The sequence below is a fragment of the Lathamus discolor genome, chromosome Z (assembly GCF_037157495.1).
Source record: "Lathamus discolor isolate bLatDis1 chromosome Z, bLatDis1.hap1, whole genome shotgun sequence".
Classification (NCBI taxonomy): Eukaryota; Metazoa; Chordata; class Aves; order Psittaciformes; family Psittacidae; genus Lathamus; species Lathamus discolor.
Window position 1 is genome coordinate 30,515,465 of NC_088909.1, and position 15,813 is coordinate 30,531,277.

The window sequence follows — 15,813 nt, forward strand, 5'->3', positions numbered from 1 at the left end:
TTGTTAGAGTATGAAATAAAAATGAGCAATGACATAGGTGAAAGCATACTATATTTTGCAAAATAGGCATTTTAAACAATAATTATGCATGCATGTAGATGTATGTATGTATATAGATGTATTTATATGTGTAGATATGCATGTATGTATGTGCGTATATACATATATATGTGTGCGTGTGTATGTATACACACATGCTTCCTTTATAACTATTCAACAATACTTCTAAATCTTAGATTTCTGAGAATTACATCTCATGGAAAAGGAACCAGTATGACTTACATTTCAGCACTGAAAACACTGAATATAGCATTCTGTGTCTGTTGGTTAAAAGAAAAACAAACCACCTGCCCTTAATGCTCCCAGGCAATAGCTGTAGCACTGTATAGAATTACAAACATAGGTCTAAAATAAATTATTAATCATGCATCCAGTAAAAACCAAGTTGTTGCCACACAACATTGTTCACAAAATTATTCTTACTAGTGTGATCTACTTTTTCTTTGAGCAGCAAATGGGCCTTAAAGGATAATTTCTACATTCTAAAAGCAATGATAAATGGATGTATGGTAGTAAACAGTGTTTACAGAACTATTTAAGTTCAATTACAAATTAAAAGACAGAACAATGCTTCAAGACAATTAAAAGCATTAAAAAACATTTTATTAAGAGTTTTTGTTCACTAAGAGAGAAAAACTCAGCATGCTATGGCCTTTGCTTGACATACAAAACAGGAACTGTAGCACACAGAATAGGCAAATTCTCTTTTGTCACTCTCATGCAAAGTAGACAAATGGAGAATTTCCTACTCAGGGATTAGCCAGATATACTGTCAACTGCATTAAAACCAGCATGACCTACATCTCATTTTGCACATTATTACTGCATACATGTGGTTACCTACTTCAAGGCTGCTATACTGAAAGGAATAATATTGTCCAGAATTAGTCCTTTTCCTTTAAGCCTGAGAACTTCCATTTCACGTAAACAAAAATATAAACTAACTATAGTATTTACACTGTTTTCATTTTATAGATGAAGAGACATTTTCAAACTATATTAACACATTTCTGTAAAAATTTGTGTCAAAAAAAGAAAATATACAGTACAAGTAATAACTGGAAAATTCTTGTCAGTCATTAAATTGGTTGCAAAACTGAAAACTTTGAGAAGCCAGTTGAATCTTCATAGCATCTATCTTTTGTAATGGAGCACGCCTTCCTGGTGTCGTAGAAGTGTTACACTGCAGCCAGTCTACTGACCTGTGAATTGGCAGCTTCCTCAGGAACAAGCAGAATAGTTGACTTTGCTTTTCCTAGTATTTTAGGCACATCCTTGGCACTTCCCCTAACCAGGCTTACATTAGTCAGTTCCAGAGTAAAATTCAAGCCCAGTGGAATAAATGCCTTTTGAGAGAGAGAATTTAAGCAAAAAGGTAGAAATTTAATTCCACTAAAAAACATCATATCCACCAGTTCAAAGAATTAAGTATCAGAACAACCTGCAGGTTTTATTCCACTAGCATAAAAAAGCAGTGTTTTCAAGGCAAGTGTTTTGTTGATTATGTGTCTCAAAAGAAATACAGCTAAAACATCGACTGTGAATGCGATTTGCCAGTATTTTTTGGAATGTGAGTTTATAGAACAAATACTGCCATTTTAATAAACTGTATCTAACACAGTAGCCTCAGCTTTATTTAATCCTTAGGATTATAATGACATAAAATGGTTGGAAAAGGATGTAAGACACTAATATTAATAACAACAACCAAGGAACACAGAGAACTGCAGGTAAATTTACCTGCTGCTTCATGACTCAGCACTGGCAGATTGCTATTTACAACGCAAAAGGGAAACTTGAGGAAGTACTGGCATACATATAATAATAAAATATTGAAATGATAGTAACACAGAGCAATGATAGAAGGAAAGACTGAATATATGAACAGCTGCATAGCAGTGACTTTACAATTATTATCTGAAAATGTAGTATTTGAGCACAGTCGTAATCCATAATGGTGGATACCATTGAGAGTTTAGTATCTGTCTTTTTCCACTACGTTGGTATTGTGATAGACACAAATGGGAACAACAGATATTATAGGAGCTAAAAGGATAATACCGACCTGGTTACTTATTGGCACTCTTTTCACTCCAAAGCTGGCACCGTCTTTTACTGTGAGGTATCCCACCTCATTCTCAGGTTCAGTTAGCACTTCTTCATGATGAGACATGATATGGTACTCAACCATCACTTCCCCAAACGCTCCAGCATGCCGAGTTACATTGATCTGAACATACCGATCCAGATTTCTGTCTATGAATACTGACTGATGGTCAGAGTACAGGGCAAACACTCCATGAGGATCATCATTTGCAAACACATTGATCTTCGAAATTCTTTTCTCTTGGTCTAAATCTGCTCCACCTTCTACTGAAATCAGCTGCACCGCATAGTTTTCATCCAGTTCTGGAACATCATCAGGTAACAGGTAGATAATTATCTCAGCTGTACTCTGCTGGTCAGCAATGACAACAAAGTCTTCTGTAGTAAGGAAGTCACCTGTGATGTCAGATTCACTACATATTTCCCAATAAACCTGAAATGAGTTTAGAAAATGCACAAAATGAAAGCAGAATTACACACAGAGTGAGAAACTTTCATATTTAGGATTCAGTACAGATAGGATATGGAACAGACTGGTTTTAAGAGGGTAAAATAAATATTGGTTTAGGATGGCACAGAAAGAACACAGACTGTCTTACAAAAGTGCGTGTCATTCCTTTAACAGTACTATGAATTTAAAGATGTCCTTTGTATATCTTGAGAATATTTATGTAAAACTATATTGAAACTCAGAATTTTTAAAAATTAATCATTTTTTTACAACAACATACTCTTTGTGTTTTCAAGATTCCTCACATAAAAGAGTGAAAACTCTCATTAAACAAAGCAGATGCTTCTATTAATGGATTTTTTTTTTTAATTAAACAAGTACCTTTCAAAATGCTTTTTTCTAAACAACATTAAGTAGAAAACAATGTGAGTGGTGGTTCAAAAAATCTGTTTCTTAACTTTAAATATGGCAGAAAAAATAAATTGTGATGATCTAGATGATCTTGAGGTCCTTTCCAAACCTAACTATTCTATGATTCTTTGATTCTATGATCTCAAAGAAAGCTCACTATGACTGTATGGTCTTTTCTGCTCTCCCATCAAAAGCACAGGGGAAAATGAGAGAGAAGCAGTGCAGTACTGTTTTGGGTTTTTTTTCTAACCTGACCAGTGGAGACTGAATTTGAGTCTCAAAACTACAAGTACTAGAGCTAAGCCCTTGCTAAATTCAGTCTAACAGGCAAAATGTTGAAAAAGAATTTGAGAAACAAGCAATCAAAAGGCACAGAATAAGATATTCCTCCATACATTGATACTGAGGATGATTTCAGATTACACTGTTTATTAAGAAAGAGTGAGAATACCGTTATGTTTCCCAGAGTGCCCTGAATTCGCCTGATAAACAGTGTGATGCTTTGTGGCCCTTCCACTGCTGAGGGTTCTGTATAGTTTTTCTCAATTAAGGATTCAGGAGCAAACTGTACAATTCCATTAGGATCACCAAACTTCTGTATCTGTAAAAAAGTAAACAAACAATGTATCAGAAATGTAGTGACTCGTATTCTCATTCAAAACAGTGACACATAAAGAAGTTTAAGCAGGATCTAAACTGGAATCAAAATGATATTAAGACAGCAAAGGAAGTATGAATTTCCCCTTCTCAGTTCTGTCTCCCTGTCTGAGGAAGAAAGGATAGTTTTATTTCAAATGCTGTATATCACTATGTATGAATCACTAGCTGCAACAAGAATTTCTAGTCAACTGACTTAAAATGGAGTTGTAACACCAGTGCCTACTGAGAAGCTAATTCGTTGGCATGCAGTGTGAAACATTCCAACCCAGGGAAAAAACCTGGGTCCCTGTAGGAAAAATGTCTGCAGATACAGGAACTAATTCCATCAACGCTTTACAGAGCGGGGAAAAAAAAAAAATCCAATTTTTAGGAAAGATTTTTTTCTTTTTGCTAGCTTCTTAAATCAGCCTTATAAATATTTCCTTAGTTGCAGTATCCCTAGAGCAATAATTTGTCTTTGACAACTCCCTCTGCCTTCTCTCACAGATTTCTGCATTTCTCTTGCTTTATGATAGTCAGATTCTCTCCTTTCATCTATATAGGAGAGCTGGAGGGGAAGAAGAGGTCAAGAAGGGATGAACAATGAACTGACATGTAGAAAAGAGGACCCAATCCATGCTCTCTACAAACAGAACCACAGAATTCTGCAAATAAGAGGGCCAAAACAGGGCTTATGTACAGTTTTTTTCTGACAAATTCTTTTTTCTTTTTTCAAGAATTTAAGCTGTAACAAGTAGTACAGTGACAAAAAGCCAAATGACAAGCTGTGCAATCATTATGATTAATTTTTACAAGCTTTAAGAATAAATAGCAGTGTCAACAGAGATCTCAGAAGGAAAAAAAAAGCAACAGTGACTTACTATTAGTGCAATGCTATTTGCCTTAGGATCTATTTCTGTTTCTCCTTCTATAAGTTTCAGCCTAATAATGAAGGTCTCCTGAACTTCAGCTTCAGTATGAGGATGGATTTGTAGATTAATAGTTCTCAGCCCTCCTTCTCCTTCTCCAAAATAGAATGATCCATTCACAGGGTCACCAATGTCACTATTCATGGGAGATAAAACCTCTTCTGAATTAGGTCCCAAGATGTCCCAATTAATCTGTGGACAATACCAGTTTCAGATTTAGAGTGCTGATATAATGGCCTTCCAGGGGAGAAATGAAAGAATACCACAAGTGACATAAAAATTCTTCTATCTATCTGGTAACTAGATATGTATAAATCTTTGCTAATACAGAACACAAAATATTCACACTGAATTCTGTGTGGTAAAATATATAATCATAATAAACATGACATATTGCAAAACGAAATTTTGAAGTTAGTTAGACACAGTGCCTGTCTATTAATTTCTAAATATTAGTATAGAAAAAAAGTGAAAATCTGATTTCTTTGGCACCGAACAGGAAACACATGGGCCGGCTTGTGTTCCTCTTCCGTCATTTGTTTCGCAAAGCCCCACAAATGAGTACTCATAATCAAAACCATTCCTGTGGTGTGATATCAAGACTGAAAATTACAAATATTTCCTTCAATAAAAGTTTTTAATATTTTAAATTATGATTACTTTTTCAGAATGATTAAAAGCTACAGTATTTTTTAAATTTCCTGTAAATTAGATTGCCTTTGAGGAATTCATATTCAGCACTTTAAAATATTAATTTGGCCATTTAATTGTTTTCCATTTTTCTCCAATGACTTCTAGAATAAGTCAAAGAAGACGGAGGCAATTTTTACATGGTGGAGGAGGAGGCTTTAATGCCAGTCTTCCAGTCATTTGCCAAGACTGTAGAAGGCCTGCCCTGGTTCATATTTATAACTTCACTTTGTCAGTGGTCTCTGTAGAGTATAAAAAAAAAAAAAAAGAAAAAGAAAAATCTAGAAAACGTGAAGTAAACAATTTACTGAAAAAGTTTGACCAGCTTTACTATGCAATTTGTCTGACTTAAATTAGTAGCGGTGTATTAAATTAATCCTATTTTCAACAGGATCAGTCAGCTAGTTAAAAAAAAAAAAAAACACACAAGACCATAATAAAAGAAATAAAGCAGGAGAAGAAAGAGAATATTAGAAGGGTAACAATGTTTTCTGTGATACTGCAGATATATGCAATTATCATAGTAGAAATCAGTCACAAATAAGCTCTTGCAGAAAAAAGTAGGAACTTTTTGACCTGGTCAGCTGAAAGCATTCAGTCTTTGAGAGCCAAGGCCCACCTGTGTCTTCCCCAGCAATCTTCCAGTTCTTTCCAGCACTAGGGACACTGTCGTAAGTGTATCAGGGTTGGGAAGAATAATTTGACTTTGGTTGAGAAATCGGACAATCCCCTCGGGGGAGTCACTCTTAGCAATAGTGACCTGGCTCACTAGGTGAAGCCCAAGGACTGCCCCACCAGTGGCTCCTGTCAGGTGGATTTCAAACAGCTCTGCAAATTCACTGCACGAAAAAAGAAAAAGTGTTTCTGAGGTATCTGAGAAAGAAAATAGTTAAAATTATTCTTAGTGATTCAGACATGCACCCAGCTGATTCTGTTTAAAGGTGTACAGAAATCATCCCCATAAGCATACAGCAGAAGATTCCTGCCACATGCATAGAATGGTGATATCTGAAATGAAATTAATGTTATACTTCTTCTTGTGTTAAATTAAATATGGCAGAATATTTTATTATTCACAGCAGTACTATTAACACCCAAGATTTCTGAAAATCTAATTTAAAAAATTTAACAAACAGGAATGATGAAACCTTAATAATAGTGCTTTTTCCCTCCCCCTTTTTAAATTAAGATGATTTTTCAGCACTGCAGAAATTTGCTTTTTAATTCCAATTCTACACACAGGCATGCTGCACATGCTAAAAAAAAGGATTTCTCAGAAGTAAAATGGTGAATAAATATCTGAAAAACTGATTACCTTTCTTCATCATCTATAATAGAGATGTAAATAAAAGTCTGGTTCTGGCCGTGATAAAAAATGACAGAATTATTATGGATGACATAGTCAACACCATTGGGAAGTGCAGAAATACTTCGAGAAAGAAAATCAGCTGTTACATCACCATAAGTTCCATGCTTCCTTACAACTGGAATCTTGATTAATCCAGCATCCTCTTCCACTGCAAGAGTAATTGAGAAAAAGTAATTTTAGTTCAAAAGTTATGCCACAGCCACAGACTTATCTTCTAAACCACAGTGAAAACTGGAGGTAAACTGACCCTGTAAGAGGATATACTGTGGATCAAATTCTATGATGCCTTCTGCATTATCACTTTTTGCAATAGTGACTCGTACCGTGGAGATATTTCCTATTACTGGAGGTTGATCCAGCTGTAGACCATTTTCCTTTATGGTAAAATCAAATCCACTTGCAAGAACATAAAAAATAAAAAAATAAAAAAAAAAAATTGTGACAGTATTTAAGATTCAGGCATGTCAATTTTTGAATTACCACAAATACTATTTTCTGAGAGTTATCAATGAAGACTTTTGGTCACACTTTTTCAAACTATTATGTAAGCAGAAAGAGTAGTTTATTCAAACAAATATGCATTTTTTTTTTCTTTCTCATTTGATCTTCTTATTTGAATTTCATGAAACTTGGCAACTTTACAGTAGTGACTTTATGCAGGTAGATTAGATTCCAAATATAGTTTGTTCTGCTTGTAATCAATCGACTGGGAATTTTGTCTTTACCTTCCTTGGAGTTCCACTTTGGTAATCATCACTGAAAAGTCTTCAGGACCTTCAGGAAAGTCATCATCATGGATTTCAACCAAAATTATTTTACTTTCCTCATGTGGTTCAAACAACAGTTCCCTTACTGTGAGAGTAAAATCAATTCCCTCCTCTGCAGTCCCATTTATTATCTGAAAGCAAAGACGCACTTTGCCATAGGATCCCCTGGAACGCACAATAGTGATGTTAACCTGAGGGAAAGAGAATATTTTCTTTACAAAATAGCTTTGTTTTTCTGTTACAGTTGCCTTTAGGAGCCTGTTCTAAAGGCATCTTTTTAATGGTTCTCTCAGGTAACAGTTTGCTTAGTAAGTACAGAGTGCACATAACTTTGCAGGTAGACTTCTTTCGTGGAGTATTAAAAAACTCTAATAAAACCTACAGCCAGCCATTCTCAGACTGTGTTGAGAAATGTAGACTAAATCTTTGATTATTTTTTTTCTAAACTTAAGCATAAATCTAGCAACAATATTAATATATATCAATATTTTACATAAAAAGGAATTTTAATTAGTACCCATTTTTCTTCTTCACTTGTTTGGAGTAGTTCCTGTGTAAATGTAAATTCTCCATATGGAAAATCACTGGCGGCCATAGTAATATTTGCTGTGCTGCTAGATTCATTTATGAGTCCTCCATCACTAATTCCAGTTAGCTGAAACTGGTAGTAATGCTTCTCCTCAGGACTGTTGTCATCTACAGTCTAGGGAGCAGAACAAATGAAAGGTAAAAGATTTAAACTATTTCCAGGGAGAGAGGTGTAACTAATTTTAATCAAGATACTAACAAAATAAAAGGAATTACTTGAAATAGCTAGTCATGTAAAATCTCTGACATACCTGTATCAAAACAACTGCTGCAGACTGCCTGTCTCGCATTGTCAAGGTCCCTGATGTTTCAACAAATTCTGTGTGATGAGAAGGTGTTATATTCCAATATATTATGATCTCACCAAAAGTCCCTGGGCCACGTGTCAGGCTGCAGAGAAGAACACAAACACAGATTTTATTTTCTACATTTCATATTTAATATCCAATCCAGAGACAAACAGTATATGATATTGTTCTGCATGAAAGAAATGTTATCAGCATTGTGAAGCTTGAATTTTAATGCACTAAGCCTACTGAGATTTTAAAGATCTGTAAGGATTTTAAGTACTATTAAGATCTTTAAAACTCCCTCTTCAGAGCAGTAAAATTTTTGTGGTTCTGTTTGATTTACCTGTGTTGGGAGGCATCTAGAGCTGCATTTTTACCAAGAGTTTTTTTAAGGTCTCTTTTAAGGTTTCTTTGCATATGTATAGCCCAAACGCAGGGGCTGAAACCTGAGCTCTCTTAGTTCCATTCTCCTCTTCTGGAGTTAGGCACACAAAAGGAAAACGGAATTTAAGGGTAATGCCTAGAGTCAATTTGGGTTTTAAGGCAGAAGGACACTAGAATACTACTATGAGATCACTTGAGAAATGTTCTGTCTGCTGCTTGTCTAAAAACTTAGAGCCTAATTCTGCTCATGACATGAGTCTTGGTGAACAAAGTCATGGCAAAAATTTGTCCATACCTAACACAATCTACTACATGATCTACAACAACTGCTGCACAAGGCATCACTTTGTCTTGTGGGCTTTTCAGGGTAGCATAAGAAGCTATTCTGTTGCTTTTATTTGCTGGTTCACCAAGGAAAAGCGTTGTAACCCCTTTTCCAGTACTCTTAGAAGATATGCAAACATCTTTGTTTACTCATCTTCTTTTCAGTTGACTGAATGAAGTGAAATAATTACATCTTGTTCCAACTAAAAAACCCTTTGCTTTGGTTGGGCTAGCCATCGTAGCAGTGTAGTGAAATACACTTCAGGAACCAATCCTCAAAAGCACGAAGTATCTTCAAATGTCATTGTTTCCCCTTCCTCCTTTCTTTCACTAGAATCCTTTCCTTTAATGCGTCCATGTGCATATAATCTGAAGACTGAAGTAGTATTTAGAACTTTCCAGTAATACTGAAAAGTATGCATAACATGCATAACATGTTCTGCCTTTCTTTAAAAACAATTTTCTAATTCTAAAAATAGTTCTGATTTTAGACGTGATAATGAAATGCAGCACTCAACAAATTCTTGCCAAATGTGAAGTCATGTAGCTGTTGAAATGGTACTCTTGTCCTTCCTTTGGGAAAATGAATGATGTACCCACCTAATAAGAGCACTTCCGTTATAATTTCCTGAAGGTTCTCCAATCAGAACATGCTTGGATGAATGGGCTATCCCAACCACCCCAGAGGCTCCTTCATCACCCACAATAATGATGGTTGCAACACCTATGAAAAGAGCAAAGCCTCTTATAGTAAATGAAAACTAAATAATGACCTAAGTTTGGTAAATTTTGTGACATGAGTGGCTAGTGCCAGCTTCCCAGAGAGCCCACGGAATTCCCTGTCCTGGGAGACATTCAGAATTTGAGTGGACAAGGCATACAGTGGCCTGATCTAATTGTGAAGTCTCTGTTCCTTGAGCAGGGTTTGCAAATAAGATGACCCCCCTTACAAACAAAATTGTTCTATGATTCAAAAAGGTCTGAACCTGGTCTGCTTATTTTTGTTAAAGAATTCTTTACAATGTTACCCATCTCAGCACAAAACTTTACACCAAAAATTAATTTAGAATAAAAAAGTATGATCTAAGATTCTCTTCGATTTCTTTGGATGACGAAACAATTTAGGGAAAAAGACTATTGGTCAAAACTGCTATCAAGTAACTGTACACAAAATACATAAGCACTGCAGACTAAAAGAATATGAACAGGCTCACTAGAATTCTCATATGAAACGACTCAAAATTGAAGGTAGTGAATTAATTCTTTACCATTTACAGGGGATATCTCTGCATCACCAGTAGAGACTAGCTGTATGGTAAATGTTTCATTACCCTCCAGCAGACCATCTTGTACCGCATGTAAAACAACCAACTTCTGGGATTCAGTCTGTATTGTGTAAAGATACAAAGATACATAAATACAGTAAGTATTTATAACTGAAAAAAATATGGCATTATAAAAAGGCGGTTTTTATTTAACAAATCAAGTGTTAAACATGAATATGCTTGATATATTCTGTAATATTTTTTTCATACGATATTTCTGATCTGGCTGAAATGTTTTCTCACAGCTTAGTAAATACTACAAATTTTCTCTCAAACATTGTGTACTCCCCAGAAATATCCTGGCTATTTTCAACTAACAACTGAAATTACTTTGAAATTGTATTCATATAGAAGTTTTCAACTTGGAGGAAAGTTTCTATACAAATTTTTTTCCATCAGAAAGTGCATGTTCAATAGTATACATACATTCTAAGGACTAACATTATTAAGGTTAGATATATAAGGTCCTAGCAAATTCCTGTCTAATCCACATTTTTGGCAGTGGGCAGCAGCAAATGCCCAAGGTAAAAATATAGGAAAAAAGTAGGTACACATTGTATATCTTTAGTACACCATACATACGTACCTGTATTCTTACAACTATGCATATACAAGAGCTTCAGGGACAAAAAACAATATTTAGCCTATCAGCAGAGAAAGGATAGCAAAAAATGACAGGAAAACTTTCCCAAATACTGGTGAATCTTACCAAAAAATGCTATTTTCCAGCTGATTAAAAGAAACAACTGGTATGCATATTTATTTTATGCAAAATAGCCTTGTACAGACAGATTATGCTTTATGTTAAAACACTTTTCCTCATTAAATATTTTGAGTAGCCTATAAAAGACCAATATTAAGATAACAACAATAGCTTGACAAGATCCAGTGTTTCAGCTCCTACTTCAGAGCTTTAACTTGCCATGAAGTACAAATCAAATCACACTGTTCAGTTTGAAAGTCACTAGGGTGTTTTATTATTTTTTTTTTTTTTTAATCTGAAAATTTCAAGCATTCTTTTATCCTTCTCACCCTTTCAATATCAATTTTTCTCTTGCAGTTGTCTGACACTGCAATGGAATAAATGTTCCTGTAATCATTCTTCACATTCAGTGCATTTTGTTTCTCTTTCTTAATGAAAAAACAATTCAGATCTAAAAAGCCTATCTTCCTGATGATTACGTTGTGCTGCCTTAAAATGAGCATGTTGGCTTTGTTTGAAAAAAAACAAACCATTGCACACTGCTAACCCCACTGGTTCAAACTGGCCTTTTCCTAGTGTTACAATATTTAGCAACCCCATGCTGCTATAAACACATAACAGCAACCACAAAACCACACATAGTAAGAAAAAACTATTTATAAATATAATAGTAAATCACTTATTTGCAATATCAGAAATACCTCATTGAAGTGAAGGGTACCATTCAAAGGGGTCAAATCGTATCTGGCTGCTTCTTCAAGAATCCATAACACTTTAACTGCTCCTCGTCCTCCATGACTTCGACTTACAGTGAGCAATACAACTGCAGCAGAGTCATCAGGTGTCTGAGGTTCCTTCACTATTACCTGATGAAGAAAGATGAGGAAACAGTAGGAAAGGCTGTAGCAAAATGCATCAATACTGACTTGAGATAAACAACAAAAAACATCATCAATGACAATGTAAAATAAGGACAACAGTGAAAATCAACAGGAAGATAATGGATGTAAGGGATGTACCGAATTCTGCTATCAAAGATTAGTCACTCGTGTTATTTATATATGCTCTATGACTAAAAATAATTACAGACAGTGAGTCACAAACAGGCACAGCACCAGCAAGATGGAGAGCAGAAGAATCATTCACTGACAAAAAATAAGATTAAATACGTTTTGTAATTTCCTAACTTTCAGAAATACAGATTATTACAAAACCATTTTAATATTCATCAGACTACCAAAATACTACTTTGGATGCCCTGAATTTTTAGTGAACTGAATTAAATCGATTCAGTAATGCAGAAATCTACGTTTATGCAGCAGCAGTTTTGTTGTTACAGCCATCCTACACAGCTAGATGAAGACAAGCACTAACATGGCTTTCAATGAAGTCATGTCCTCCACTGCAGTGAATGCTCACCAAAATCACCTATGTGTTAGTGACATGAACTCACTTCAGGAGAAAAAGAGTGCAATCCAAATCAAACTCACGTTCTTTTCTTCAAAACCAAATACTCCAACAGGGGAATCATTTGGTTGAATAGCAACAGTCACCAGGGTGTCATCCCCTAGTCTTGCACCACCTGTTACCCTCACCAGGGCAATCCTGAATATCTCAAGAAATTCCACTTCATTGTCATCTATGATTGTAATTTCTATTTGTCCTCTAGCCTGCAGAAAACATTTAAAAAAAAAAAAAAAAGGAAAAAGAGATCAAACGAGTTTCAGTTATAATATTTTCTGAATAGCTTGAAAAGAAAAAGAACATACATTTTATATAAAAAACGATAAAACACTCATTATTTAATTATGCTTGTTTCTTACCATACTTGTATAATAAAATAACAAAATTTCAAGAGTGGTTTTTAAGTCCACCAACATAAACATTGTGTACTAAAAGCAGTAGACTGCTCTGTTTGCTACTCAGTAGAAAGTGCAAGTAGACAACATTGTATTTAAGCCAAAATTCTGCTCACAAATTATATACCATTTGCCAAAGACCAGTTCTGTTCACTTGAAATCAAAACTGCTTGTGTACACAAAGTGTTGCCAAGGGCAGCATGACATTTAAAATTACATGTAGAACACAGCTAAGAAAACATACAGAAATCATAGTAAAGACATGCTACATTACAAATTTTCAGTGTTTCAGGCTTTATTATTAGAAATTACGTCTTCACTTGTGGAAGACACATTTGGCCAACATTTGGTCAACATTTGGTTTGCCAAATACAGCCCTATTTGGTCAATGCTCATGAACGTTCTACATTTCCCTGTTAAGGAACTGAAGTCAGGAACATCATTCACAGACATAAGGCCATAAATAAAATGTTTTCAATGAAAAGACACAAATTCTGCTGGAAGGAAACATGAGAAACTCTTAAGGTGGTAACCCAGAGACAGTTAAACTTTCAGAAAGCACATACCTCCCCATCTGCAAATGTAAGGTTTCCAAATGATGGTGTGAAGTCTTCAAAGCTAGCAGTTGCATGAATGGCTTCCCAATACAGAGTTGCTGACCCAAACCTCCCAGCCTGTCGAACAACTGGGAGTTTCAGTATATTCTGTGGTGGCGGTACCTCGTGAGCAACAACAGCTCCAGTTATATCCTGTAAAGGCAACAAGAAACTGCTGAGTGTCACAGCAACTTTGTTTTCTGTTGTTTTGGTTTTTTTGTTGTTTTTGTTTGGTTTGTTTGTTTGGTTTTTGTTTTGCATATTGACTTGCAGGTAAAACTAAATAAAAAAATATATAATCACTTGTATATTGGTCTGAATTCAGCATTGACCTTGCTCTGAGTGAAAGTCTGGATTAGGTGACCTCCTGAAGTCCCTTTCAGAACACTCTATCACACTAGTTCTAGCACTTGAAGCTATCTAATAAATTTCATATATTAATTGTGAAAAATTAAGATTGGCTTGTTTGTCTGGTATCTGGCCTTTTTATCCAGAACAATTTAGTGTCATAAAGCTTATTAGAACACCATCAAAACTGGTCTGAAAACACAGACTCTGCTGTTGGCATGCTACTTTAAGTACTTTTCATTCAGACTTACTTACCTTCGTAACATTGAAACTAAATACTCCTCTGGCATCATCATTTTCTTCAATTGTTATTTCAGCTATTTCTAACCCAAGCCTCTTCACGCTTGGCTGGCCCCCAGTGGGAGAATCAAGCAGTCGCACATCGGTAATATTGATTATAAATCCTTCCTGTAATTCTGGAACATTATCCTGCAAAAATGTCACTTTTAAAATAAAACGCTGTAAATTATAATGCATGCAGGAAACTCATTACTTGTAGGCTGCTTACTGTTCAAAAACTCCCTGCACATGGGGCCATATAAGCAACCCCTTTCTTTACAACATATGAAAGCAGAAAAAGACTGAAACTGAAGTTGACAATCAGATTCCAGATCTGTCAGAACAGTGGAAAGCAGTGCTGGCTATCTCTGTTTCTCCGATCTATAAGAAAGTTGGCTAGATCTTAGAAACTAAACGAGAACTTGAAAAGCAATATCTCCATTCTGAATACATTTAAGGAATATACATATTTTTGGTAAAAAGTTAGCATTTCCTGAACTACAGAATAAATATGTTAAGAGCATGCAAAGTAAAATAAATCTTCTGTAAAAATCCGTAACAAGTTGTAAAGCAACATTTATAATTTTTTCCTTTGTCATTATTACATGTTAATTTTGGGACTAAAACAAAACAAAGAATTTGGTTCATTCTCATTGATGAGTGCTTGAATTCTTCAGAAGGTGACGGCTGCCATCTGATGAGGCAAGAACCCCACCTCAGCCATTTCTAGAATGCTAAATCCTGTTTCTGGTATAGAAATGGTACTATTTTCCCTTTCCTTAAAAGACATTATTAGCTAAAGCCTACTACTCTATTAGCTAAAGCCTACTAAAGTTAGACTACTCACAGGCAAAATAGTGACTGTGACAAAAGTTATTGTCACGTTCTCTGCCATAATAATTATCTTCTTTTCCAGTATGTAATCCTCATTTTCTGTTGCTTGGTTGGAGGGGGGCAGTTCCAGGTTAGGAGCAGTGCTCAGCTGAACTGCAATCCTTCCAACAGACTCTTGTTCTCGAACAATTTGTAAATTAAGAGTAGTTGAATTCACTTGCCCTATAACAAGGAGAGGAATAAAACAAGACACGATTATTTTAACCCTGGCTCTGCTTGACTTTCAGTTCACTTACTTGTACTGCAGCTGCTTGCTCGAGCCCACTTCAATTCTGCTTAGAAACAGAATACTTGGATAATTCAATGAGTTGGGCAGATGAGCACGCACAAGTGGAGTGAACACACACAACACGCAGTGGGTATGCTTGGAAAGCATTTGAAACCTGAATCTACAGGAAGAATAAACCACAGAATGTTTCCAGTTTAAAATGTCTGCTACACAAACTGTTACTTCGATATGGCCTTTATTTTGTTTTGGTTTTTTTTTTTAATTTTCCTTCAAAACTCCCATCTCACTATTTTGAAGGAAGTTTTTAAGGCCAGGTTGGATGGGGCTTGGAGCAATCTGGTCTAGTGGAAGGTGTCCCTGCCTCTTGCATGGGGTTGGAACTGCATGATCCTTAGCATCCCCTCCAACCCAAACTGTTCTGCGATTCTATGATTCTATGAAAACAAGACACACTTATATACGCCAGGCTCAGATCCCTTTTTGGAAAGAAGATTTGCAATTTTTTTCCAATGAACCATCAAACAGCACTTGGCTGAAAGTGCTGGGTATATGGCTGAAGAAATAGATAATAA

General features: G+C 35.4%; 1 protein-coding gene across 1 annotated transcript in view; it reads right to left on the minus strand.

Annotated features, from left to right (window-relative positions):
* ADGRV1 (adhesion G protein-coupled receptor V1) overlaps positions 1-15,813 on the minus strand; it is a 273,612-nt gene that overhangs the window by 178,640 nt on the left and 79,159 nt on the right. Inside the window, exons 54-70 of the mRNA XM_065661610.1 lie at positions 14,966-15,168; positions 14,095-14,268; positions 13,462-13,644; positions 12,527-12,706; positions 11,738-11,902; positions 10,277-10,394; positions 9,609-9,732; positions 8,262-8,400; positions 7,940-8,125; positions 7,381-7,613; positions 6,903-7,051; positions 6,602-6,803; positions 5,906-6,125; positions 4,549-4,788; positions 3,480-3,629; positions 2,126-2,599; positions 1,263-1,406 (exon numbers count right to left, since the gene is read on the minus strand). Of these exons, the coding sequence (XP_065517682.1) occupies positions 1,263-1,406; positions 2,126-2,599; positions 3,480-3,629; positions 4,549-4,788; positions 5,906-6,125; positions 6,602-6,803; positions 6,903-7,051; positions 7,381-7,613; positions 7,940-8,125; positions 8,262-8,400; positions 9,609-9,732; positions 10,277-10,394; positions 11,738-11,902; positions 12,527-12,706; positions 13,462-13,644; positions 14,095-14,268; positions 14,966-15,168 (3,284 nt within the window). The remainder of the gene's footprint in view (positions 1-1,262; positions 1,407-2,125; positions 2,600-3,479; positions 3,630-4,548; positions 4,789-5,905; positions 6,126-6,601; positions 6,804-6,902; positions 7,052-7,380; positions 7,614-7,939; positions 8,126-8,261; positions 8,401-9,608; positions 9,733-10,276; positions 10,395-11,737; positions 11,903-12,526; positions 12,707-13,461; positions 13,645-14,094; positions 14,269-14,965; positions 15,169-15,813) is intronic.